This window comes from Musa acuminata, chromosome BXJ2-2 (genome assembly GCF_036884655.1).
Source record: "Musa acuminata AAA Group cultivar baxijiao chromosome BXJ2-2, Cavendish_Baxijiao_AAA, whole genome shotgun sequence".
Classification (NCBI taxonomy): domain Eukaryota; kingdom Viridiplantae; phylum Streptophyta; class Magnoliopsida; order Zingiberales; family Musaceae; genus Musa; species Musa acuminata.
The window spans coordinates 28,722,832-28,746,169 of record NC_088339.1 but is presented as its reverse complement, the minus strand read 5'-3'; the positions used below and the strand labels follow the sequence as shown (position 1 = coordinate 28,746,169).

Below are 23,338 nucleotides of genomic sequence, written 5' to 3'. Positions count from 1 at the left end.
TCAAAATGTTTAAGCTAAAGTTAATAGTAATATACTCATCGGATCTTTATAAGTCAATTTTAATATTATTCACTTTCGATGTGGAACATGATTTCCACGTAACTTCGTTGTTGTATCCTCGAGTTGCCTTTGTGCTTTGTTGCTCGAATAATGACAAGGCCTTGTGCACCTCCAATGGCAATGCATGCAGTGGCAACATTGAATCCAGAGCTAAGTGGATGGAGCCTAGAAGGAGATCATGCTATTGGCGTCAGATAAATCCAAGAAATGATGTCCTAATTCTGATCCAACAATTATTATATACAATTTTGGATAAAATACATGAATCATATGTGATGAGAGATAAAATAAAAACACAAAGGAATTAGGACATTCTCGAATCATATGTGATTAGATAGGATTCATATGCTATCAAAATAAGAGAACCTGCGTGTCATTCATGGCTTCGCAACGAGTTAAGAGCCGACCCATAAGACCGGTTGTGTTGGCTGGTTTCTCCTGAAGGGAGGAGAGGGGAAGGACAGGTGGCGGTGGGCTGGAATGAAGAGGGCTGGTGGGCAGGGCGAGGAGCAACGTGTTGTTGTCGTGTTTGACAGCGCCGAGGCGGAGAGGGAGGCGGGCCACCACGTGTGGGGTCACCCAGGCGTACGCGGACCGATCTCCATGGCCCACCTCTTCCCTCGCCCGCTGTCTCTGCTCCCAATCAATCAAACGATTAGTGGAGTAATTATAGCGATTAGTAACATTTCGATCCTAATCCCCTGGGCCCCTCCGCCCCCCGGAGGTCCTCGTTGGCAGCATCGACACCCTTCGCGCCACTCAGATCTTACGTGTAACCAAAACGCCTCCCTCCCTTCCATACCCACCTAAACAACCCCGCCCCGTTTAAACGTGTCTGCTCCCCGTTTACCCTATACGAAACGAGGGCGGGCCCCCACCTGTTGGCCTGGACCCACTGCCAGGTGGTGCCCTCGTGATTCAGGTGGGGCCCCCAACCGCCACCTCCTGTTTCTGTTTTGTTTATTTAATTATCTTAGCTTGATTATCTATATATATACGTATTTTGTTTCCGTTGGTTGTTTGATACAGATAGAGGAGTAGATATAAATATGGAATCCTTCGGAGGAGCTCAACGGAAAGCAAGCAAGGAAGAAGCCATGACGGGCGAGGAAGGAGGAGAGCCATCGACGGTGGAGCAGGCGGTGGCGAAGGGATCCGCCGTCGGAGAAGGAGGTGGAGGGGGGAAGAAGGGGGGAGGCAGAGGAGGAGAAGGGCTGAAGAAGGGGCCGTGGACGCCGGCGGAGGACGCGATTCTGGTGGAGCACGTGCGGCGGCACGGGGAGGGGAACTGGAACGCCGTGCAGCGGCACAGCGGGCTGGCCCGCTGCGGCAAGAGCTGCCGACTCCGCTGGGCCAACCACCTCCGCCCCAACCTTAAGAAGGGATCCTTCTCTCCCGGGGAGGAGCTCCTCATCCTCCGCCTCCACGCCCAGCTCGGAAACAAATGGGCCCGCATGGCTGCCCAAGTACTCCTCTTCTCCTCCACCTTCCTCCCTCTTCTTCTTCGTGCAAAATCTCATCTCCTTCGTTTCTTCGGCCATGGCAGCTTCCCGGAAGGACCGATAACGAGATCAAGAACTACTGGAACACCCGCCTCAAGCGGCGCCAACGTGCTGGTCTACCTATCTACCCACCGGAGATGCACGACGACGCCAGATTAGACGGCCACCACCACCACGACCCGCAGCGTCAGGTTAATACAACGTCGCCCGTAACGCTTCGGCAGCTCGCCGCGGAGCTCCCATCTCTGCAGCTGCCCCCGTTGGTGGATCCCATCGCCTTCCGCCCTCTGTCGGGAATCACTCTCTCCCCGTTCCCGCAGAATCCATTCGCCTCAGAGCTCGGTCTCGGGTTCCCGCCCTCACCCGCCTCCCAGCCACCCACCCCGACTTCTCTGTTCCAGCCGCCGCAGCAGCTAGGGTTGGGGAATTACGCTATGAATCAGCCGCCACCATTTTTGCCAGCGTTTGCCGTCAAAATGGAGCTCCCTTCATGCCAATTGTTCGCTGAGCCCGTCGGCCGCAGCGACGAGCCGAGCAGTTGCGGCCTATTAGAGGCTCTGCTGCAGGACACGCAAACCATAGAGGATATGAAAATTGCGGAGCTCTTAGAGCTGCAGGAGGCTGACGAGGATGGCACGAGGTGGGAACAGCTTTTCTGCGATCGCGGTAACGATGGGGAAGGGATTAACGAGACTTCTCAGGGCTGTTCTTCTGCCAAGTTCGAAGGCTTCGATTGCTGCATGGGTGAGGCTTACCAACCTAATCCCTCTGTTTCTGTTTCATGCTTAGTAATAATGAGTTCCTATTAAAATTGAATTCATAGAGTAATGCCTGAATTCGCAGTTTTTTCGTCATATCTTTCTTGTTAGCTTGATCAACCTACTTTCCTGTTCCTATTGCATGCAATGGTAATCTCAGCATTAGAAATAATATGAGTACTGATTTCTTTGATCATGCCTAAAGTTAGAAATAATACTTCAAAAGATTTGTAATCTTTTGTTCCTACAAAGTCTACAGTCCATCTTTGACATATGTGTAGTTTCTCCAGCATTGCTAAGGTTGTGAATGAATGCATGGAGTGTAAATGTTGGTACCTCCTCTGAGTGCCTCTTTGAACTCTTCTATGCCACTCTCTTTTCTGGAAATATTCTCCCTTGCAGGTCTGTGTCTGAGGACAGACAAAGATGGATGGAATTGCAGGACACTGACTGCTTTTACCTTTTAGTACTCTTCATGATTCCTTCCCTTCTGATCTATTTCTCTCCACTTGCCTTTTCCTAATTCTTCAGCTCTTTCTATGTATCTCTTCTGAGGCCTTCCTCAAGTGTCCACTTCTATTTCACTAACCAAATCATAGATCACCACGCAGCAACACTTGGCCATGTTCTTCATGGCCCTACTTTCCCCTTTTTAATTAGCATTTGGTCCTACAATTTGAAGACTGCTTCTCAAAGCCAACCATAATTTTCATGCTCCTCCCTCCAATTTTCTGATGCATATAGATATTTCAATTTCTTCTATGATTTATATTCTTCTTTTGAGAAGCATATTATCAGCATTTGTAGAGCTGTTAAAACTCATAACTTAATGCTCCATTGCTAATTGGCCAATGGTTCCATCAGGAACAAAGATCAGAAGTGAGCAACCGGGCGATGCTAGTCTTGCGAAAGATGACATAGCCACACTACTTGATATCCCGGTATCAACGATGTCAATGATTCCTGACTGGTGCAATAGCGATGGCAGGGACATTTCCAACGGGCAGTCATTGGTCACGACGAGCGATGAAATCGGACTTGACATACATCAGTTGGCTTCTTCCCTCTCCGCCGGATCCACAGATCAAGACTGGAACATCAGCTTGTGGCCATGGAACAATATGCCAGGAATCTGTTAGACCTTCATGTAAATGAGCATTGGTTCTACAGTAAGGTTAGTTCATACTGTGTATGTTTACGGCATGTAACTCATTGTTCTAGACCTCATAGTTGGAAGTAAGTTGCAATTAATTACTGTGTATGAACTTGTACCAAGTGGTTGTGTTGGATAGTAAGTAGTGAAATCTGTGTTTCTTCGTTTTTACCATGCACCATAACCAGGAGTTCTCAACTACTGAACAAGTAACGCTTGATTGGTTCTGAAATCTCATGTATGTAATCAATGTTTGTATCAACATGTCTTCTGTCTTTCTCAGTTTTTGCAACCTAGTTTGCAAGAAAGAAGATGAATAGACAACAAGGATATCAGATCATGACATCCTAGGTTGAGCTAATTTTAGTTGGCTGAAAAGAGAAGCCTTGTTAATGACTGGGGTGTCAATGCCTAGAATAGTAGAAAAGGTTTATCATGACTAATGTGATCACAGGATTATGATTGATTTGGGGAGAAGTCTTGTGGTGATGGGAATACATTGTTATATATACATGCTATCTTGCCATGCATTGTCACCCACTTCCACTCACATTTGGTGATGGTTCCATTGTTGGCCCCCTTCCTTGGTAGGGAGCTTTTAGAGTCAATGATACTTCTGACATTACTTTGATGGCAAAAGCTCTACCTGTTTCCAAAAGTTATCTCCACTATCTGTGTGCACAAGCTATCAATTGGTGTCAATCATGGGTTCACCTAACTTACATCAAATGTGGAGATTCTTATATAGACTGTTTCCAATGGCTCATGTAAGCAGCTTCATTGTCTGGTATGGTTCTGAGAAATGAAGTTGCTCATTTCCAGGGATGATGTACATGAGCTGATTTTTACTTTTCTCCTTCAGTGATTTCTGTTGACAGAGTAGTGTGCATTTAGTTTCCATGACCATGGATACCTTCACCATGCACACACAAATATATGCCTGGCTTGGTTTCTGCTTGTTTCAAGCCACATATTTCTCCCACAGTTGATATACTTGACTAGTTTCTTTGAATGCACATATTCTGTGGAGTCTTCAGCTTCTTGCAGGATTGGGTTGGCAGCTGTCGTACAGTTGTGGCACCTCATGCTAGACTTGTCAGAAGAGAGCAAGATAGTGAAAGTTATGTGGTGCTCTGACTCATCAGGTTCAACTCTACAATACTGTGCCCTATTTTTAGCTGGGTAGGCTATTGTCACCATGTTCTAACATATCTCTAAGCACCTTCTTTTTCTTTTTTCATTCATTAAAGACTTACTATGTGAAAAGATATAACATTACTTGATTATGATGTTGATCACATTTTGCAGGGAACTGTTACCTAATCTTATCATATAAAAGAGATGTGACATTTCTTGATTTATGTAAATCCCAACTTGTATGATTGATATTTTTAACTATTTTGGATTGTTGTTTGAGATGTACACAGCAAATATACAAGGGCTAGATATTAAATTTCTCTTTCTTATTCAAATTCTCAATGTCTCCTTCCATCACTCAAGAGATCTGACACTGATTTCCTAGTATTAAGTAATTCTGCATGAAGAGCCTTCTCTGCTCCTTGCTGCTCTGAGGAAGATAAAAATCTATGTAATTAACTTTGGACTATTGCCTTGACAGGGTTTGGATTGCTGTTGTTTTGGGCTAGAAAAGCTGGGAGTTTTTTGTTACATTGTTGCAGATTTGTTCTTGACTCATTGTGTCTTCTCTAAGATGGATGTGGCTTTTGGCCTTTGTGAGCCTTTTGAATGGCTCTTCTTGTTCTCTCTTATGATCCCTAATAAATGTTGAGAGATGCAGCCTAAAAAAAAGAGGGTTTTTTTTTTTTTCTGATGGTAAAGTGATAGACGATGGGATTCTGCTAAGCTAGCTTGTCTGATGGGGTGCAAAATCAGCTACAGATTAATCTCATGTTTCTATAGGTTTGAAGACAATCAAGCTATATTTGTAGGCATTAAGCCCACAACTTAGTGAACTTAAATTTTTATTTTAAGATCATGTTGGTGTCTAGTCTCCATATATGATGGTCTAGATCGGATGTATGATGTATGATGGTCTTGTTCAACTCAGACTTGTAATAATAAGAATTCAATATTCTTTTGAATCTGCAATGAAATGGACTCATGAATAAGAATCTGATGGACATCATGGTAAAGTCTTATTCATGCTGCTTTCATAAATATACTTGTTCTTCTGCACCAAGAAAAAGAAGGGAATAGAAGACAAATAAGCTAAACCCTGAGCATGCCTTTTCTAACTTGTTTGCACAGTAATCATGTACAAGTGTGAGTATGCTTTAATGAAGTGTATGACCTTCTTTGGTTCTGTAACATAAATAACTTCCTAGATGATGCTGTGACATTATATTAATGCACTACAACATCAAATGCATCAACTAATAAATAGGTAAAAGTTCTAGTTTAATAACATCGATGAGAATAAGGCCTCTCAAGCAGCACATCTATACAATAAAATTAGTTGAACGTACTAAATAATAGATTAATAATCGAGCAATTGGATTTAACAAGGTTCTAAGTCAACTAATAGCAAGAACTTGGTCGGAAATGATTGTTACAATTTGAGTTGTAGCCCTGTAGTTAGGCATTCTGCAATATCAAATTGACAGTGAAAGGAACTAATTTTAGTAGGATACATACATTTGCAAGAACTACAATTAAAAAAGGTGAAGCACTAAGATTTTTTTTTTCTCGTATTAGTTCAACAGAGATTTATTAACAAGGAATATATAAATAGATGAAAATCATACAGTATACTTGAATTCCACAAACCAAGTGGAATTATGTTGCCATGTAGGCGACAAAAGTCTACACAATTTCATAGCGTAAACAAGCCAGATCATCGTCTCTGTAAAACCTGAGTCGGAAACAATCTAAATATAGGACTTTATTCTAATAATAAGCATTATCTGTTACAAGATCCTAGAAACTACAAGCTTGTGATAATCCAAAGAGTCCTTCATGTTAAAGTATGATCAACCATGATCAACCAAAAAGCCTCATCCTGTTATATGTCATGCTTAAGGACCGAAAAGTACGACCAACCATGGAAAGTACAAGCTCAATCATGGTAAAGTATGATCAACCAAAAAGCCTCATCCTGTTATATGTCATGTTTAAGGACTATCCTCCATGTTTTCTATTCATGTTTAGGCCATTTTGCCAACTTGCATGATCAACCCATCTACCCTTACAGTATCAGTATGCTCCTTGGAACTCCAGTTTATGCTGCTTAAACAGTGTTGTCTTATACAGCATGTCATATGAAATCCATATCTTATGCAGCATTTAGTGGACTAATTTTAAATTAAAGAGAATGATAAAAATGAGTAAGGTTATTCCAGAGAATAACTAGGTCATTAAAGGAGCTTTGCACTTCCATGATCATTAACAATGCATGGAAGTGGGATGCTTGTCACGATGCATTTCTAAATCATTCCTACTCACACCAATCTTAATGCAGCTGAACTCTCATCCTGTATGTGATATAATGTCTTGAAGCCCAACCTACATAATATATTCATAATCATAGTACCATATCCTCAATTTAATAAACCCCAGTTATATCATGGGATACACAATTTCAGAAGCACATTCATGGCAATTAAACATTTCCAGGTACATTAGACAAAGTCCTACAGAGAAGCCCACCAAACTAGAATACCTGTTAGAGTGAAATTCAAATCTTTTCATCTAATTTGGAAATTATAATGACTGCATTATGATATACTATTGATTATCCATATAAGCTCCTAACTTCAATCGATCAGGCACTACTAAACGATCAGAAATAACATCATGATGCGACAAGTCCAGGGGACCATTTGCATGCTCTAAATTGGCAAGGCTATAAAGAAACAACTAAATTGTTCTACTAGAAAAGATTGCCAACACTGCAACCAACTTACTGGCATCAGCTAGAAATTTTAAAAAGGATATTGCTAGATGGGGACTTTGACCCAAACCAACAGCCGGCCAGTTTAACATGGCATGTTGCGGTCAGATGCTGCATGGGCAGATACCTGTACAAAGATGATGTTTTGGGTTCAAAAGTTATAGCAGAATGGAAGATGTTGCTTAAGCTGCACTATGGACCAAATGGATCCATATATGAATCCATACAACAAGCATAAGCTCTGGGAATTGCCAAACAAGTGAAGAAATTTACCCTATTCTCTAACTTTCAGATACTTCCATCTTAAAAATAACAATTAACAATGGCGCAGGACAGTATGTAATACAGAGAAATTACAAAGCAGATTACAAAATTTTCACATACTTGTGAAGTTCAATTAACAGAGAGAGGAGAGTAGTCAGTCAAGAAACAGCATGATCTTTGAGATTGAAAAGTTGCAATGAGTAATTAATTCAGTAAGAAACAAAAAAAAAGGTTCTTGGTATCATAAGTAGATATCTATCTTTCATCAAGAAGAATTTTGCTATTTCACAAGATGATGAACAAGCTACACAATTAACAATTCAAAGTGAACTATAAGGAGGAAACAGGAAATCTATTTGTTCACCTGAGCAGGACCAAGTCCAGTGTCATTTCCAATCCATTACAGCTCCATTCTATCCAAACCTTGATGAACACCAGCCTGCAGCTCCCATCACAACATCTCCTTGATAAAATCCAGGTTCAGCGTATCACGAACAATGAGAAAAAGCCCCAGCATCACAACCACCAAGATCCCCGACGACATAATCCGCTGCTCCACCTCCCGCGGGATCTTCCTCCCACCTCTGGCTGCCTCCACAAGAATAAGTGCCAGTGACCCACCGTCGAGGGCTGGCAATGGCAGAAGGTTGATCACCGCAAGGTTAAGATTGATCACCGCGGCAAACTGGAACAGCCCATCGGAGCTCGACCTTGCGACCTCCGCGCCCACTGCGATTATGGCCACGGGGCCGGAGACCTTGCTTGCCGACTGAGAAAAGTTCAAGAAGGTCTGCTTCAGGCCATCGAGCACTGTGGCAGACAACCCCAAGAATTCTCTACTAGCAAACACTGTGGCCTGTGCCAGGTTCTTCGCCCGGACCTTGGAAAGCCTATAATTGGGCGACAATTGGACTCCAATTCTCCCAGTCCCGTCGGTGTTCTCGTCGGGAACCACCGAGAGCTCCACAGATTTGGTCCCCTCCCTCGCCACCGTCATCGCCACATTCCTCCCGGCGCTCGTCTTGATAACATCGACGAGGTCCGAGACGGAGGGCGCGGGAGCCCCGTTGATCCCGAGAATGACGTCGCCGGGGCGGAGGCCGTCGCGCGCGGCGGCCGATCCGGGGCGCACCTCGGGCACGAGCAACCCGGGCACCGGCTCCTGAACGGGGAGGCCGACGGTGAGCACCTGGGCGAAGACGATCAGGTACGCGAAGACGACGTTGGCAGCGACGCCGGCGGAGACGACGAGGATGCGATCGAGGACGGGGCGGTTCTTGAGGAGGTCGGCGTCGTCGGGGGGGACGTCACTGTCGGGGTCATCGTCGGGGAACCCGACGAAGCCGCCGAGGGGGAAGGCGCGGAGGGAATACTCGACGCCGCCAGCGACGAAGCTGGCGAGCACCGGGCCGAAGCCGACGGCGAACTTGCTGACGCGGATGCCTTGGAGTGTGGCGGCCAGGAAGTGGCCGCCCTCGTGGACGAGGATGATGGCGGCAAGGACGGAGGCGGCCTCAGCGACGGACTGGGGACCCTCGATGCCGCCGACAGCGGCGGTGGGGCCGGCGGAGGGATGACCACTGCCCTCCCGTCCCCCGCGGCGCCGCCGGCGCCGGCGATGGCGGGGGAAGAGGAAGGGTTGGAGGGCGGGGGGAGGGGTGTGGATGGGTCTGAGGAGGGAGTGAGGGAAAGAGATGGAACCGAGCTTTGGACGGCAAGGAGGGAGGAGGAGGAAGGAGTGAGCTGAGGCCGAGAGGCTCATCATCATATATCAGAAAAGGAGATTTTGTGTGTACTCGTTAGCGTTTATTTGAGGATTGAAATGGAGAGAGGGAGAGAGAGAGAGAGAGAGAGAGAGAGAAGGGCGGAAGGGAGGAGGAGGGTGAAGACCGTTTGGATAATTCATGGCACAGAGGGTGAGGAAATCGGAGGTGTATGTGTGGATGGGAAGCAGGCAGATGAAGCTGTGAGTTTGATTTGCTCTTCTTTGGGAGGATTTGAACGAGTGGCCTCTGAAGCCAACAATTGTAGATTAGTCGCTTGTGTTGACCAAAGGATCTCCCTCTGCGAATCGATGTGGATTAGTGGTTTGTGTCTAACTCAAGTTTGACTTTCTACGTGATTATTGAATCGGATTGGACTCGTAATCGGAACCAATGATCCCAGTCTGCCGCAAATCGTCACATGCCAACCGACCTTTGGTCTTTAAGATTCGGGCTTTCGTATTTGGGCTTGGGCTTTTAGGTAAAATGCTGAAACGGACCTTAGACTAATTTATCGATTACCTACAGACAAGTTTATGTATCAGTAAGCTACCTGCCATGTGATTGGACCAGTTGAGCTCTCTAAACTGGGTCCCGCAGAAGCGCCACAAGAGTTCGCCATTCATAAAGCAGGTAAGATTTCAGGGTAGCGACGAACGATCGTGTGGACGGGGTACTGCGCTTGGCATAAACCCTATCAAGCGTCGTCAGAAAACCCGAAATTTCGGTCCGCTTGTGTCTGCGTTGCACGCACCGCCTGGCCGTCGTCACAGCCACCGGGATCGGGACGCAGCGGAGGAGGCGAACATGGCGGACGTCGTGCAGTACCGGCTGGAGCGGATGACCGACGAGCTCGACGATCTCGAGCGGCGCGGCCTCTTCTCCCGCCCAGAGATCGCCGAGATCGTCCGCCGTCGCCGCGACTTTGAGTACCGTCTCAAGCGCCCGTCCCCGCTGAAACAGGACTTCCTTGCCTACATCGACTACGAGAAGCAGCTCGACGCCCTTCGCAATCTCCGGAAGCGCGCCATCATCGGCGAGCTGATCAAGGAGGAGCAAGCGCGGGAGGAGAACGAAGGGGCTGATGAACATAAGAAGAAGAAGAAGATGTCTAAGAAGTGGAAGAAGTCTATCTCCGATATCGCTGGCGTTTTGAGGATCTTGGATATTTACAGGATGGCCACGGTGAGGTACAAGGCCGATTTGGATCTCTGGTTCAAATACCTCGAGTTTTGCCGAGAAAAAAGACATGGGCGGATGAAGCAGGTACCAAAGATGATATCTGTTTTACCTTTTTTTTCCTTTTCCACTTCATTCATGATTGATTAGGACAGAGTGATGCTAGTTTTGGGCTGTGCTGCTCTCTTGTGATCATCTAGTCTGCACTAGACATGGCGTAGTATTAGATTTATAATTTAAAAAGAGGAACAAAAGTAATTTCCAAGGAGCTCTAAAATGCTCCTTTTGTCTTGCCTGTTGTTATTTATAGTTGTATATGCATGCTTTTTCCTATTAGAAAAGCTACAATTTTTTTATGAAAAAGGGGACAGCTTGATTATTGTGAGAAACCCTTTTCTTTGGCTTCCATGTTAATGAAATTGCCAGTTTGCTGATGTTTCTAACTTATTATGAACTTCTGTCTATTTTAAATTCAATAGAAACAATGCTCATTCATGTTGACCTATATGCATTAAGTTCATGCATAACTCTTCAAGCATATTGTTTTTGTTCGTTCATTGATCCATTGATGACGCTGCTAATTGGCAACGTAAGCAATATATCTGGTTCTATATTTTTGTAGGTGCTAGCACAGGCAATTAGATATCATCCAAAGGTCCCTGGACTTTGGATATATGCTGCAGCATGGGAGTTTGACCAAAATTTAAATGTTGCAGCAGCTCGTGCTCTCATGCAGAGTGGTCTCAGGACTTGTTCTAGTTCCGAGGATCTGTGGATTGAGTATCTCCGAATGGAGCTCACTTATCTCAACAAACTGAAGGCTCGAAAAATTGCTCTAGGAGAAGATGTTAAATTGTTGCAGCGAAACAACAGTGATGCTGATCGGTGGAAAGAAGAGAACAGGGATCTTTTCATGCCTTTGAATGAAGAACAAGGATCCAACGCACAAGAAGGTAGTTTGGATAAGGGAGAAGAACTTTTCTTGCAGCAAGGTGCATTGGTTCTCCAAACCATATACCATGGAGCCATTGAGGCTAATCCATCAAGTCTGAGCTTGCGCCAGCGATTCTTGGAGATTTTAGATACTGTGGATTTAGCACATTATGATGAATTGAAAGTTGAGGTAATGGAAGATCTTAAGAAAGATTTCTCACACGACGAAAACTACTGGGACTGGATTGCTAGCTTGCAAATTGGTGACATTTCAGAACTGAAGGATTCAGAGAGATCTAAAATTCTGTCCAAGTTGGATAGAGTTGTTCAGGTGAGTGATGATTTGGAGATATGTCATTGTTTTCTTAATTTAGTATCATTTGGCGATAAAACTTCAGTTTGCTGGCAGGACTAGGAGATTATTCAAACACAGCTTATGAGTTAATTACAGTGTCCTGATGATATGCTATTCTTACAAAAAGAGATTGCTGTTTATTTTTTCTGCAAAATTAGTTCTCCTAGATTAACCATCCGCGTATTCATACTTGAACCATATAATTTCATTGCATTTCTTTATCTTAATATAACATATATATGCTTCTTGGTAAACATTATCTTTACGGTACTTTGATTACTGATATATGCTTTAGGTTTATGAGGAGGCTGTAAATGTCTTGCCAACTGCCAAGATGTTTTCTCTTTATGCAAAGTTTTGGCTGGATGTTTTGGTTTCTAATGGTGAAGATTCAACTTCTGCTCTGAGTAATGCTGTTGTCGATGATCGAGACTTTGTATCATCTATCATTAAGGTTTATGAAAAGGCAGAATCCTGTGGATGCCTTACAGCAGATCTTGCCTGTCAGTACGTTTCATTTTACTTGCAAATTGGGAGGTTAGATGAAGCAAAGAATCTTGCTAAGAAACTTTGCAACAGTAAACTTCCGAACTCTGCAAATTTATGGATTCTGAGAGCTTCAATTGAGATCAAATGGTTTACAAATAAATCTTCTCCGATCAATAAGGATGACTTGCATTCTGTGTTTGAGTTCTTAAAAGATGTGCTGACTAGACTATCCATCTCCGAAACTGAGTATTTGTGGCTTATGGTATGTAACCTGCATTTTGCTCAATTTTGGTCAAATGTTTACCTCATTTATATTTTGAGCAACTTTTATATCAAACCTTAATGAAAAACACGTCATATCTGGCAGAAGCTATGCTGATAAACAAATGCCCTTTTAATTCATTGGATGCATAGTCACCACAACTTATTGTCGTTTTTCTGTTGTTCTGCTCAGTGTATAATGACCACAACCTCACTTTTACGTGCTGCATAGAACTATATGTTTTCTGGATAAATATAAGAGCCCCAGCGCCTCTCCCCACATTTGTTGTGGAATTGAATGTGCTAAATATGGGTTCTAAGAAGGTATCTGCTTAGTTTTCCAACAGTTCCCAATAGTAGTTTGTGATTCTCTCTAGTTTTACATCACTAGAGGAAGTTCGTGTTGTTGTTGAACCTTGTAGGTTCACTAGTCTATCCTGATTATTCAAATTAGCCCTGTCACCTTCTTTTGTCAAAGTATGGCTGTGATTGATGTTGGATTTCATATCCAGTTGATCTGAATAAAGTCCAGACAGCTGAGTTACTGGATAGCTGTTGGCTAGTTTAAACAATGATCAACCCTAATTTTCAAGGCATAGTTATCATGTTTCATTTTCTTTATTTTAAATTTGGTAACAATTATTATTTTTGGATCATAAGTAATTTATTTCTATCTCCAATGTATTTCAAAGGCATAGTTATCATGTTTCATTTTATTTCTTTTAAATTTGGTAACGATTATTATTTTAGGTTCTTAAGTAATTTATTTCTATCTCCAATGTATTAAAGGCACTGAAAGTCTTTTCAAACAACAAAGGGTTTTTTGAAAAGCTGGTGAAGTTTTTAATGCTTGCATTGGGGAAAGCTAGTGGTACTGATTCTGGAACATCTGTTTCTTCTGCTGTCGTGAATTGGGTTCTCCAAAGAGAGGGTATTCAGCAAGCAAGAGTGATGTATAAGAGGTATGTTGCAAATTTTCTTTCTGTAGAGCTTTTCTTTTTCTATAGTCTCGTCTCACATTGCCTTAAAAAAAAAAGTTTGCTTTTGATTACTTTTCTTGTCAGCTCCATAGATCATCCTTTTACCACTTGATCTCAGAAGATAGTTCCTAATTATTAATTAATAGTTTAACATATATGATAGTTAAATCAACTTATGATTAATAACAGGGTAATAAGATAGCCATCATCCGGTAATAGGACACATAATCAATTAGCTTTAGCTGCTTCAGTAGTAAACACGATTATGAATATTAAAAGAAGCTTGAGATCTGGAGGACTTGGTATTATACTCAAGTGCTATGTGGTTCATTGAGTGGTTTGAGGACATCGGAGTGATGTTGGTCTCATATTCCAGTTGTCTCAAGTTAGAATGAAGATGTGTGCCTACTTTGGAATTCTTCAGTAACAGTTAATCCTTAAAAGACTGAAATGTTCAACATCCGCATCTGTTGCCCATTTCATCATCCTTATCTGTTGCCCTTCTTGTAACCTTGTTCAACTATCATGTTCTATAGTTCAACAGTCATCTATATTGTGTAGATTACAATGTTAGCCAGTTCAAATATAACATGTGCTAGAAATTAGTATAAATGAAATGAGTGTTAATATGGATCATTGATGTACAGGGTTATTATATAAGATAGAATAAAAAAGAACCTATAATTATAGAATAGGTAGGGAGTTATGATTGAGGATGAAATAAGAGAAAACCATTTAAGATAGTATGAATATATTCGAAAGCTGCTCACAGATGCATCAGTGACATGAGGTATGCCAATCAGCATTGGCAACATGAAAAAGGGTAGAGCATGCCTCAACAAAAGGTGAATTTGATGACTCTTACTTTGACTAGTGATGTTATCTTTTATGGAACTTTATCAGTGAAAGATTCATACAGCCAACCACAAATAACAGGGACTTTATGCTTCCTTGTTCCTTTTTTTCCGCTGTTTTTCAAGTACACATATAATTGCAAGACCAAACTACCACTGGAGCATATCCCACATGCACTTCATATACCATTGAAGGTTGGCTATCTCACATCTTTTTTTTTGTGATTTAATGCTTCTACTTTGACAAGAAATTGAGATATGTACTAGTTTTACAGTGTTGTGATGAAGTATGTCGATGTGTGATGTCCTTTTATGTCAAACTTATGTTTCAAATGTCATAATTGTCTTATCTGGTTTATGCTGCTCAGTATTCTGTTCTAAGTAGTGCTTCTGAACTAGGTTGTTTTTCATTATTGATTATAATGCATTTTGTCTATTCATTTTTGTTTCTGTTGTAACAGTTTTTGGCATTTTATCGTATATCTAGCTGATTCTGGGTATATTGACACCTGTCTGCAGATTTCTAGCTTTACCCCATCCGAGTCTTAAATTCTTCAGATATTGTATGGAGCTTGAACAAAACCTCATCTTTGTCGGAGATAATCTTGGTGTTACATGTGTTCGCAAGTTGTATGAATCAGCTCTGGGCATCTATCCTGAGAACAGGGAATTGTGGAGAGATTACTACCTCTTGGAAAAGAAGGTGATGATATTACTGTTATTTTCTTTTGATTAATCATGCCTTTAGCTGTCCGTGTTCAATCTTCTTATCTTTCGAGATGTTTTATTTCATTTTTAACAGGTCGGGACATCCGAATCTGTAAATGCTGTCTACTGGCGTGCTCGAAAAACCTTAAAGGACACATCAATGATAGTTAATACTGACTTGTAATCAATTTTTTTAATGTCAGTATCATCTGATCTCAGTATTAATAGTTTATTTTAACTTAATGAATGAAATTTTGAGTTTCAAATGTGCATCAGTGGATGCTGTCTCATTAATATTCTTTCTGATTGAAGACACAATTAATTGGGTTTGTTGTTCTTTACATGGGTATGACTCATTTTGATGTCAGGATGATGGTGCATTCGGACAACTCATTCAAATGCTAGTGTTAGGCACATATCTTTCGTCTTGGCAAACTTGTTCTTATGTCAGTTTTATGTAGCCATTTTGGAAGCTCATGTATGCATCTCCAGGACTGGAGTTAAAACTTGAGAATGATGTGTTCTATGATTAAACTGTTATGATGGTGATTCAAAATCAATATTATCTATCTCTCATTCTATTTTAAGGTTATCATATGGTAACATAATAATTATTTAGTTTTGTATCCAAATCCTGAAGGAAGATTTTACAGTGATTAATTTATATAATAATGGAAGTATATTAATCAAAAATATTATTTTTAAAAAATTAAATCATATATTTGATTTGATTCAATTGTCAATGTTTTGTTTATATATATATATATATATATATATATATATATATATATATATATATATATATATATATATATATATATTTTAATACATAATCTATAAAAAGGGATAAGAACATCGTAATGAGAAATGAATCGATAAAAAATGGATCAGTTATATCAGTTGATGATATAATTATGATATATATTGAAAAAAAATTGAGTCTTTGTGACTTGATTATGTATATATTAAGAATCTGAATTATTGAAATTAGGAGTGATCTTTGAGCACGGGATTATGAGTGATTTGGTTTAACTTGAGCATCAGGATTAAAAGTGGCACAATCAATTTACACACCACTTCCACTGCCATCTCTTCATAGAAAACTAACCCCACCCTTCTGTAAAGAAAGGAGAAGACCTACCATCATTGAATTGTATATAATATTTTTCGGTGTCACAATCCGAAGCACTGATAGTCCTTTTATACTCGAGCTCTCTCATCATCGTATTGGAATATTAGATCAGCTTTGATACCAATAAACTAACAGATGACAGGTAAGAAGAGGAAGAACTGGCAGCAGTAAAAGCTACTAGCAAATGGAGCTCCACTACATTTGTTCTGCAGACGGGACCAAAAGATGCATCTTTTTAGTCCTCTCAGCTGAGAGGGAACAAAGGAGCTCTTTGGGATCGCAAAGAAGCAACGCATGTGCAGCAGTGCCTATAAAAGTGAGGTGGTAAAGAACTAATCGAATGCACAATACTCGCATGCACGTGAAGGTTTCCGATCCCCGTCGGGTAATTATATCTTACCTATTAGTATTATAAATTTTATACTTCAAAAATTTATATCATGATCTCTAAAATAAAAAATAAATAAATAATCTTATTTGTCCTAACGTCATCAACTATATCGACGAAAAACATCATCAACTATATTGACGAAAAACATAACACATGATACCACATGTTTAATCAACATTAAAGTGATAGGTAAAAATATAATCGAAAATAAAAAAAGATATTGAAATTATCTTTTTGCTTATCAGTGCCACGTATTATATTTTTCATCAATACAATTCATGATATTGAGACAAATATGATTATTTATTTTACTTTGAAAATAATAAAAATCATAATATAATTTTTTTTAAAATATAAAAATCACGATGCTAATAAAGTCTAAATATAGAGGGTAATATATAATTAGCCATATTTTTGAGATTGATTAAAGTTTAACAAAATTAATAAATCAATTATCTCATTAAATTATGTCGTAATAATTAATTTGATGAAATTATCAGATCAGCCACCACTAGATTAAACTTTAGCCCTATCTAATGTTTCACTACTAGATTAGACTAAGGTATATAGATATTAGAGACAAGCTAAGACATAGATTGACTTATTGTGTCTCTTAATAGAGATCATTGAGTGTTTTGGTTTTGATCATGCATGTCAAAACTAGATTGATGCTATTCAATCATCACAAGTAAAAGTTGAGAGGACCAAGCTAAAAGTGCTTTGATCATGCAATCTATCTAAAGTGGTACCACATTTTCCTTAAAGCATCCAAAATAAAGCTGACAGTACAAATCTGAAGTGCTTTTTGATCCTGCAGTCTGAATGGTAGTTTCCTATCCTTGTGATGTTGCCATATAGCCTCACTCACTACAACTTCATCTTTCTCACTCATGATATCTTGATGTGCCAACTTCATCCGGTTGGTATCTAAAGAGGTCATCAACCCTTTTTCTTGGTCACTGATGTCATTCCCTCCATTTCCATGCATTCCAATAACTCCATTATTTAGAACAACATGGTAGGACTGATTAAAATGTACATTCTTCTTTGACATCCTAATAATATAAACTATATTATAATTTTCAGCAAAGCATTACCAACACAATTCAACAATGCCATCCCTCAAGTTTTCCAAGGTAAAATAAATGTTTTTGGTCTTTTGTTTCTTTATTAGGTCAAAAGATTTTGATGAAAGATAAAAAATTGATTCCAAGGTAAAATAAATGTTTTTGGCTTTTTGCTTCTTTATTAGATCAAAAGATTTTGATGAAAGATTAAAAAAAAAGATATCTGCAACTGAGAATTGCATGAATTATTAGTCATGATGTCTGCCAAGACTAACTCTAGATGTATCATGTGAACCAAGTACTTGGGGACAAAATGAACTGATAGAAGCTGAAGAGATACTACAATGAGCTGCTTATGTAAATAATCACCACAAATAACCTCTCAAATATAGCTTCTTTCGGATTTGATTCAGAGAACCATATAACAGAAAGAAATAGAAGGAAAAGAAGAACAACAAAATTTTATTATGGAAAGAACAAATATTACAAAAGGAATGAAGAAAATCGATTCAGGGGCTTTTACAAAATTTCCATAGAGAATGGACATCGCACCTCGACTCCCTCGAAATGTTTGCGAAAGATCCTATTAGTTAATTGCTGCCAGCATCAAGACATATGGTTCCATGACAAGGTAGAGACCACCAACATTATGCTTAAGATCATGGGGATAATGTGGTCATGTTCTATTCCAGTTCTTAGTCTCAGTACGGAGGGTATCCCGGCCTTACTGGCTAGAGTGGTATTCATCCCTGCTCCTGTAACATTCATCTGCTTGCTGGATACAACAACAAAGTTTAGAAGAAATAGCATTTTCATTATTTAGGATGTTACCAATAAGGTTTATATTGGTAATCAGATTTATAACAACAACAACAACAAACTGTTCCATGTCTTTTTATAATCGAATTGGAAACTAGAACTATATCAATCATTTTTGGATCAAAGACAGGGGGTTTGGTGGTCAAGTAGTTGAAAAATTAAAGAAAAATGACAAAAAATATATTCAAGAGTTCCTCATCTATACATAAGTTTTAGCTTCTAATATTTTCTTTCTTTTTTCCAACCATATAATGACTTTTATTACTTTTTTGTACTTCTATCATTGTTAACTTCTAGCGTATTTCTGTAGTCTTATTTTACAACTTGAAATGCCAATGGACAAAATTAGAGCATTTAGAGCAGTGTCAAAACTGTTAAAAGGTAGTGACTATTAAAGTTCTCACCTTCCAGGAAAGATGCAATCCCCATGACCTGCGAGGTAGCATGATGGTGTTTTCAGTGGTCAATAATAAGGTAATACACTCATAATGAAAGATAAAATAATGAACTAGAATTTTTTGTACCATAAGAAATAGCTAAAAGGTAAAGCAAGAAGATATGGTGCCGATTAAACAATTGCAACTACAATTTTGGACTTCATAGAATGGCCTAATTGCGATGCACAACAGCCAGAGAAGAACATTTCTCAAACAGATGCATTAAGACAGCTATCTCCTCAACATAGTCTGAATCTTTTAAGCAGTAGCTAGTAAAAAGAAACACATCCGGTCATGCAGCACTTGTATGAGTCTTACAAAACCATTACTAAATGTACAATGGACTAATGTGATGGACCTCCCTTGAAATCATGATAACCTGTTACGATGGACCCCCACTGAGTTTTTCGGACACCAAATCTTTCTGACTTCTGTTCTTTCTTGCCTATTGAGATTTTCAATGTCAGTATAGGTTCATATTTGGTTACCGAAGTACATGAAGAGGAGGATTGTGCTAATTCTGCTGTCTCATTCTCATCTTTAGTTAATGGCTTTGTAGGTTTGTCAGTAAGCAAGCAAGATACACACATCAGATATCGATAACAGATGTTTTCTTCCATTACACCCAATCATTATATAAGAAAAACAATATTGTATTTAATCACACTACTAAAAATTACACTTGAGAAAAGAAATTCAAAATTCAATAATTGAGACAGCTAATATCGTTCATAAAGATGATCAGTAACAAATGGTTTCTTGTTCATAGGCCTGATGTTATCATGGTTGGTTTAATGCCTTTGTGGCCACGGTCCCATTAGCCCTAGAACAATCAACCTGATAAGAGAGAGCACACAAAGAAAAGCAACAGATTTCCCTCACTTTCAGAAGAACTCAGTAGCTGAACAATGGTACAAAAATGACAACCCTCACGTAGAAGAGTAGCTTAAAAGGACTTGTTTAAGCTGTGGTAGAGGTGAGAAGGCCTCCACAACCAGAGTTCTTCTGATGGGATAGCATTCAGATGCAAGCAGTAACAAACAAGATTTACAGAAGGATCCAGCACACTCTGCGCTGCTCTGCTGTTCTCCTCTGAGCTCAGTGTCCCATCTCTTTGTTGTGGTACCCAAATCTACTCCTACCAGTCCACCTAACTCTCCTTTCAATAAACTCAATTGCACTACCTGCTTGCTTTTGGCCTTTGATAAGCAAGCCATTGATGTTAATTCACTCCTATTGATTTTGAGCTACCAGTAAACTTAAAGCAATGCAACACTGTAACATTTTAATTAAGATGATGCAATGGAAACAGGTTGTAATAGTAGTAATTGAGCTAAAGAGAAGCTTAATTGACGCACTTGGGTCGGTGGTGGTGACCATGGCGACGCCCTGGAAGTAGCAGGAGCCGGCGGCCTTCCCCTCCTTCTGGTAGTAGCTGTCGAAGGCATACGAGGCGTGGCCAGTCACGTCGTTGGGCGCGTAGCAGCTCTCCCCAGGCTGTATCTCCGAACAGTTGGCCCGCCCCGGCCCGCACGCCCAGTCCAGCGCCGCCTGCAGCCCCCGCCGGTCCGCCCCCTCCGCCGCCACGCAGTACGTCCGGTTCGTGGTGTCGTTGGCCAGGAAACCCCCGGCCCCCGCCACGTGCAGCAGGTACACCGGCGTCCCGTTGCCGTAGAAGAGGCCCCAGCTGGCTTCCGACGCCGGACCCGGGCGCAGGTCCTCGTCGAACAGCTCGTAGATGTAGACGCTGGGGGTGGCCTCGGGGCGCAGCGGCGTGCCGGCGCGGTCGAGCACGTGGCGGATGACGTTGGAATTGTAGATGCTGGCGAGCTCCCGGGTGGCATAGGGCTCGTCACGGCGGGAGCCATTGGCAGGCCACCCGGTCTCGGTGATGAGCACGGGCACGCTGGTGAAATTGAGGTTGCGCATGGCGACGTAGGCGGCGTCGATCATGGCGTCGAGCACGTTGGTGTAGTGGAGGAGGGTGTTGGGGTCGACCTCCTCGAGGGCCGGGCGGAGGGGCTTGAAGAGGGCGTTGTCGAGGGGAATGGCGCCGCGGCCCTGCATGAAGGCATAGTAGGGGTAGAGGTTGAGCATGAGCGGCGCGGCGGTGTCGTTGAGGAAACGCAGGAGGGGGGTGAGGAAGCCGTTGGCCAGCGACTGGTTGAAGTAGGCCTGGGAGGGCGGGAAGGGGTCGAGGATGACGGAAAATGGCAGCGGGGTGGAGACCGGGATGGAAGAGAGGTTGGCGGCGGCGAGGGCGGCGGAGAGGGAGCGGAGGGCCGGGAGGAGGAGCGGGAGGACCGAAGGCAGCGCGGTGGGGACCTCGTCGCCCACGGCCACGGCCGAGATGGGGGTGTCCGGGTGGAAGGGGACGACGTGGCGGGCGACCCAGGCGGCGGCGGTGGCCGGGGAGGAGCCCAGGGCGAGCAGCTGGTTATTGGGCACGCCGACGGCCACGGAGACGCCGGCACCGGCCAGCGCCGACAGGATTCCCGGGTCGGCGTCGTAGAGGCGGACGTGCTTGATCTGCTGCGCCTCGACGAAGGCGGCGAGGTCCGCCGGCGGAAACAGGTTCGACACGTCGGTGCCAATGTTCACGCCCACGAACGGCTGCTCCGCTCTAGCTGCTGCTGCAACTGCAAAACAACCCATGCAAACCTCAGCATCATCAGTAACAACAGAATCCAGAGCTAAAGATGTGATCACAGCTCAATCATACTTTACCAGCAGGCAGAGAACGGAAGACTAAGAGGAGAGCGAGGAAGGGGAAGGGGTTTGCTCCCATGAGGATCCCTTTTTGGGGGTCGGACTGTAGTTGGATTTATCCCCGGTCGAAAGTGGAAACACCGATGGCATTATTTTCCCGAACGGAGGTTGGTGGGTTGGTGGGAAGAGACTTTTTATCGTCTTCCGCTGCTGTCGGAGTCGTTCTTGTTGCCATTGTCGTTGCTGCTGCTGCTGCTCATCCGTAAGTTCTTTTACCATGGCTTGTGACCATGAGAGGCGGACGAAGCAACAAGATTAGTGACACAAATGATTCAAATCTGGTGAGCAACAACCATATAAGTTGGTCATCCTCATCAATGTTGGCGATGAATCCTTGGATTCTCACGTTGGAAGAGCGCGTCTCATCCAACACTGACAGCGACAGCTACACTTACCTGTGCTCGCCTCCTTCCTGAGCCTGTGGATGTGGTGAGCGTCTAAATCTAGCAGGATTGACAGCGTTCGACTGCGCACAACATGGCTTGCAAGTGGTAGATCACGTGGACACATCCTGTGTTCTCTCATGACCCACCAAAACTGCTGCTTTCCGACGCCAAGCTCTTTTTCTTTTGGGGGGTATTTCCATGGTATATAATGTTCTGATTTTGTCATATAAATCATAAATAATGGCTTCAGATCTTTGATCCAATCATCTTCCTTACAGAACCCTATAATGTGTTTCTCCTTAGAGGAGGAGGAGGAGAAAACTAACGAAGATGTATGGTTTCTGTGCTGTATCCATGTGTCATTCACGAGGGCATCACGTGACACTGAAATCCAACCAAGTGAAATCACACCATCCATCGCATGAAGGACTGGGCTTTATGATTTCTATGCATAAATAAATGCATCATTTTACATATGCAATTTTAACCCATTGACATCAACACAACAAACAGAGATTAATAAATATTATTAGTTGATGTTATGTGTTGGGTGATTTTTTTTATAAAAAAAGTAAATTAATTTTCATGGTACTATTTTTCAATAAATTATAATCTATTAAAAAATATTATAAACAGAACATTGTATCTGATTCAATGGATCTATCTAAAATTAATCGATAGATATACAAAAAAAAAATGGGAGAAGAATATTCAGTGAATCTAAAAAAAAAAAAAGAGAGATGTCCTCTCATAAATATAAAAAATAATATCATAATAAAATTAAAAATATTTTTTTTTTTTTGAGAATTTGCCATTATGATCAAATATTGTCATATGTTAGCGGTGTAGATATAGCAATTAATTTGAACAGCCATATATAGATCCACATGGCCGCCCAAATTGACTCCCTTGACAACAAAGTGAGATTCTTCATTGGAGTATACAAATTGCCTAATCAAACATAATAAAGAATATGCTTGTCATTTTTTGAGTACTTTAAAGCATTTTGCTCCACATAAAATAATAAACGGTAGTGTGGTATTTTGTGGCATTATAAACCACTCTTTACTTGTGGCATAAAATAACAAAAGCGACGGCAGCGCCTTCGTCTGGCGAGAGATCGGACCATCCGTCGGATGCCACGTGTCAAGTTCCATGTTCGCCCGGA

The 23,338-nt window shown here is 41.8% G+C and overlaps 4 protein-coding genes across 4 annotated transcripts; 2 read left to right on the top strand and 2 right to left on the bottom strand.

Moving 5' to 3' along the window:
- Positions 1-1,122: 1,122 nt before the first annotated feature.
- LOC135586471 (transcription factor MYB97-like) lies at positions 1,123-3,736 on the top strand. Its single transcript, XM_065096404.1, has 3 exons — positions 1,123-1,526; positions 1,607-2,306; positions 3,185-3,736. The coding sequence occupies exons 1-3, from the start codon at positions 1,158-1,160 to the stop codon at positions 3,457-3,459; spliced, it is 1,344 nt and encodes a 447-aa protein (XP_064952476.1). The 5' UTR covers positions 1,123-1,157; the 3' UTR covers positions 3,460-3,736.
- A 3,497-nt stretch (positions 3,737-7,233) lies between these two features.
- LOC135583408 (probable membrane metalloprotease ARASP2, chloroplastic) lies at positions 7,234-9,625 on the bottom strand. Its single transcript, XM_065096405.1, has 2 exons — positions 8,012-9,625; positions 7,234-7,510 (listed from the first exon to the last, which is right to left on the bottom strand). The coding sequence occupies exon 1, from the start codon at positions 9,413-9,415 to the stop codon at positions 8,099-8,101; it is 1,317 nt and encodes a 438-aa protein (XP_064952477.1). The 5' UTR covers positions 9,416-9,625; the 3' UTR covers positions 7,234-7,510; positions 8,012-8,098.
- A 498-nt stretch (positions 9,626-10,123) lies between these two features.
- LOC135605862 (uncharacterized) lies at positions 10,124-15,510 on the top strand. Its single transcript, XM_065096403.1, has 6 exons — positions 10,124-10,676; positions 11,212-11,853; positions 12,173-12,628; positions 13,417-13,589; positions 14,981-15,164; positions 15,264-15,510. Exons 1-6 carry the CDS (start codon positions 10,218-10,220, stop codon positions 15,351-15,353), a joined length of 2,004 nt encoding a protein of 667 aa, XP_064952475.1. The 5' UTR covers positions 10,124-10,217; the 3' UTR covers positions 15,354-15,510.
- Positions 15,511-18,194: 2,684 nt separating this feature from the next.
- Positions 18,195-22,217, bottom strand: LOC135605860 (glucan endo-1,3-beta-glucosidase 1-like). Its single transcript, XM_065096401.1, has 4 exons — positions 21,743-22,217; positions 20,374-21,654; positions 18,983-19,010; positions 18,195-18,534 (listed from the first exon to the last, which is right to left on the bottom strand). Exons 1-4 carry the CDS (start codon positions 21,801-21,803, stop codon positions 18,366-18,368), a joined length of 1,539 nt encoding a protein of 512 aa, XP_064952473.1. The 5' UTR covers positions 21,804-22,217; the 3' UTR covers positions 18,195-18,365.
- Between the last annotated feature and the right edge of the window lie 1,121 nt (positions 22,218-23,338).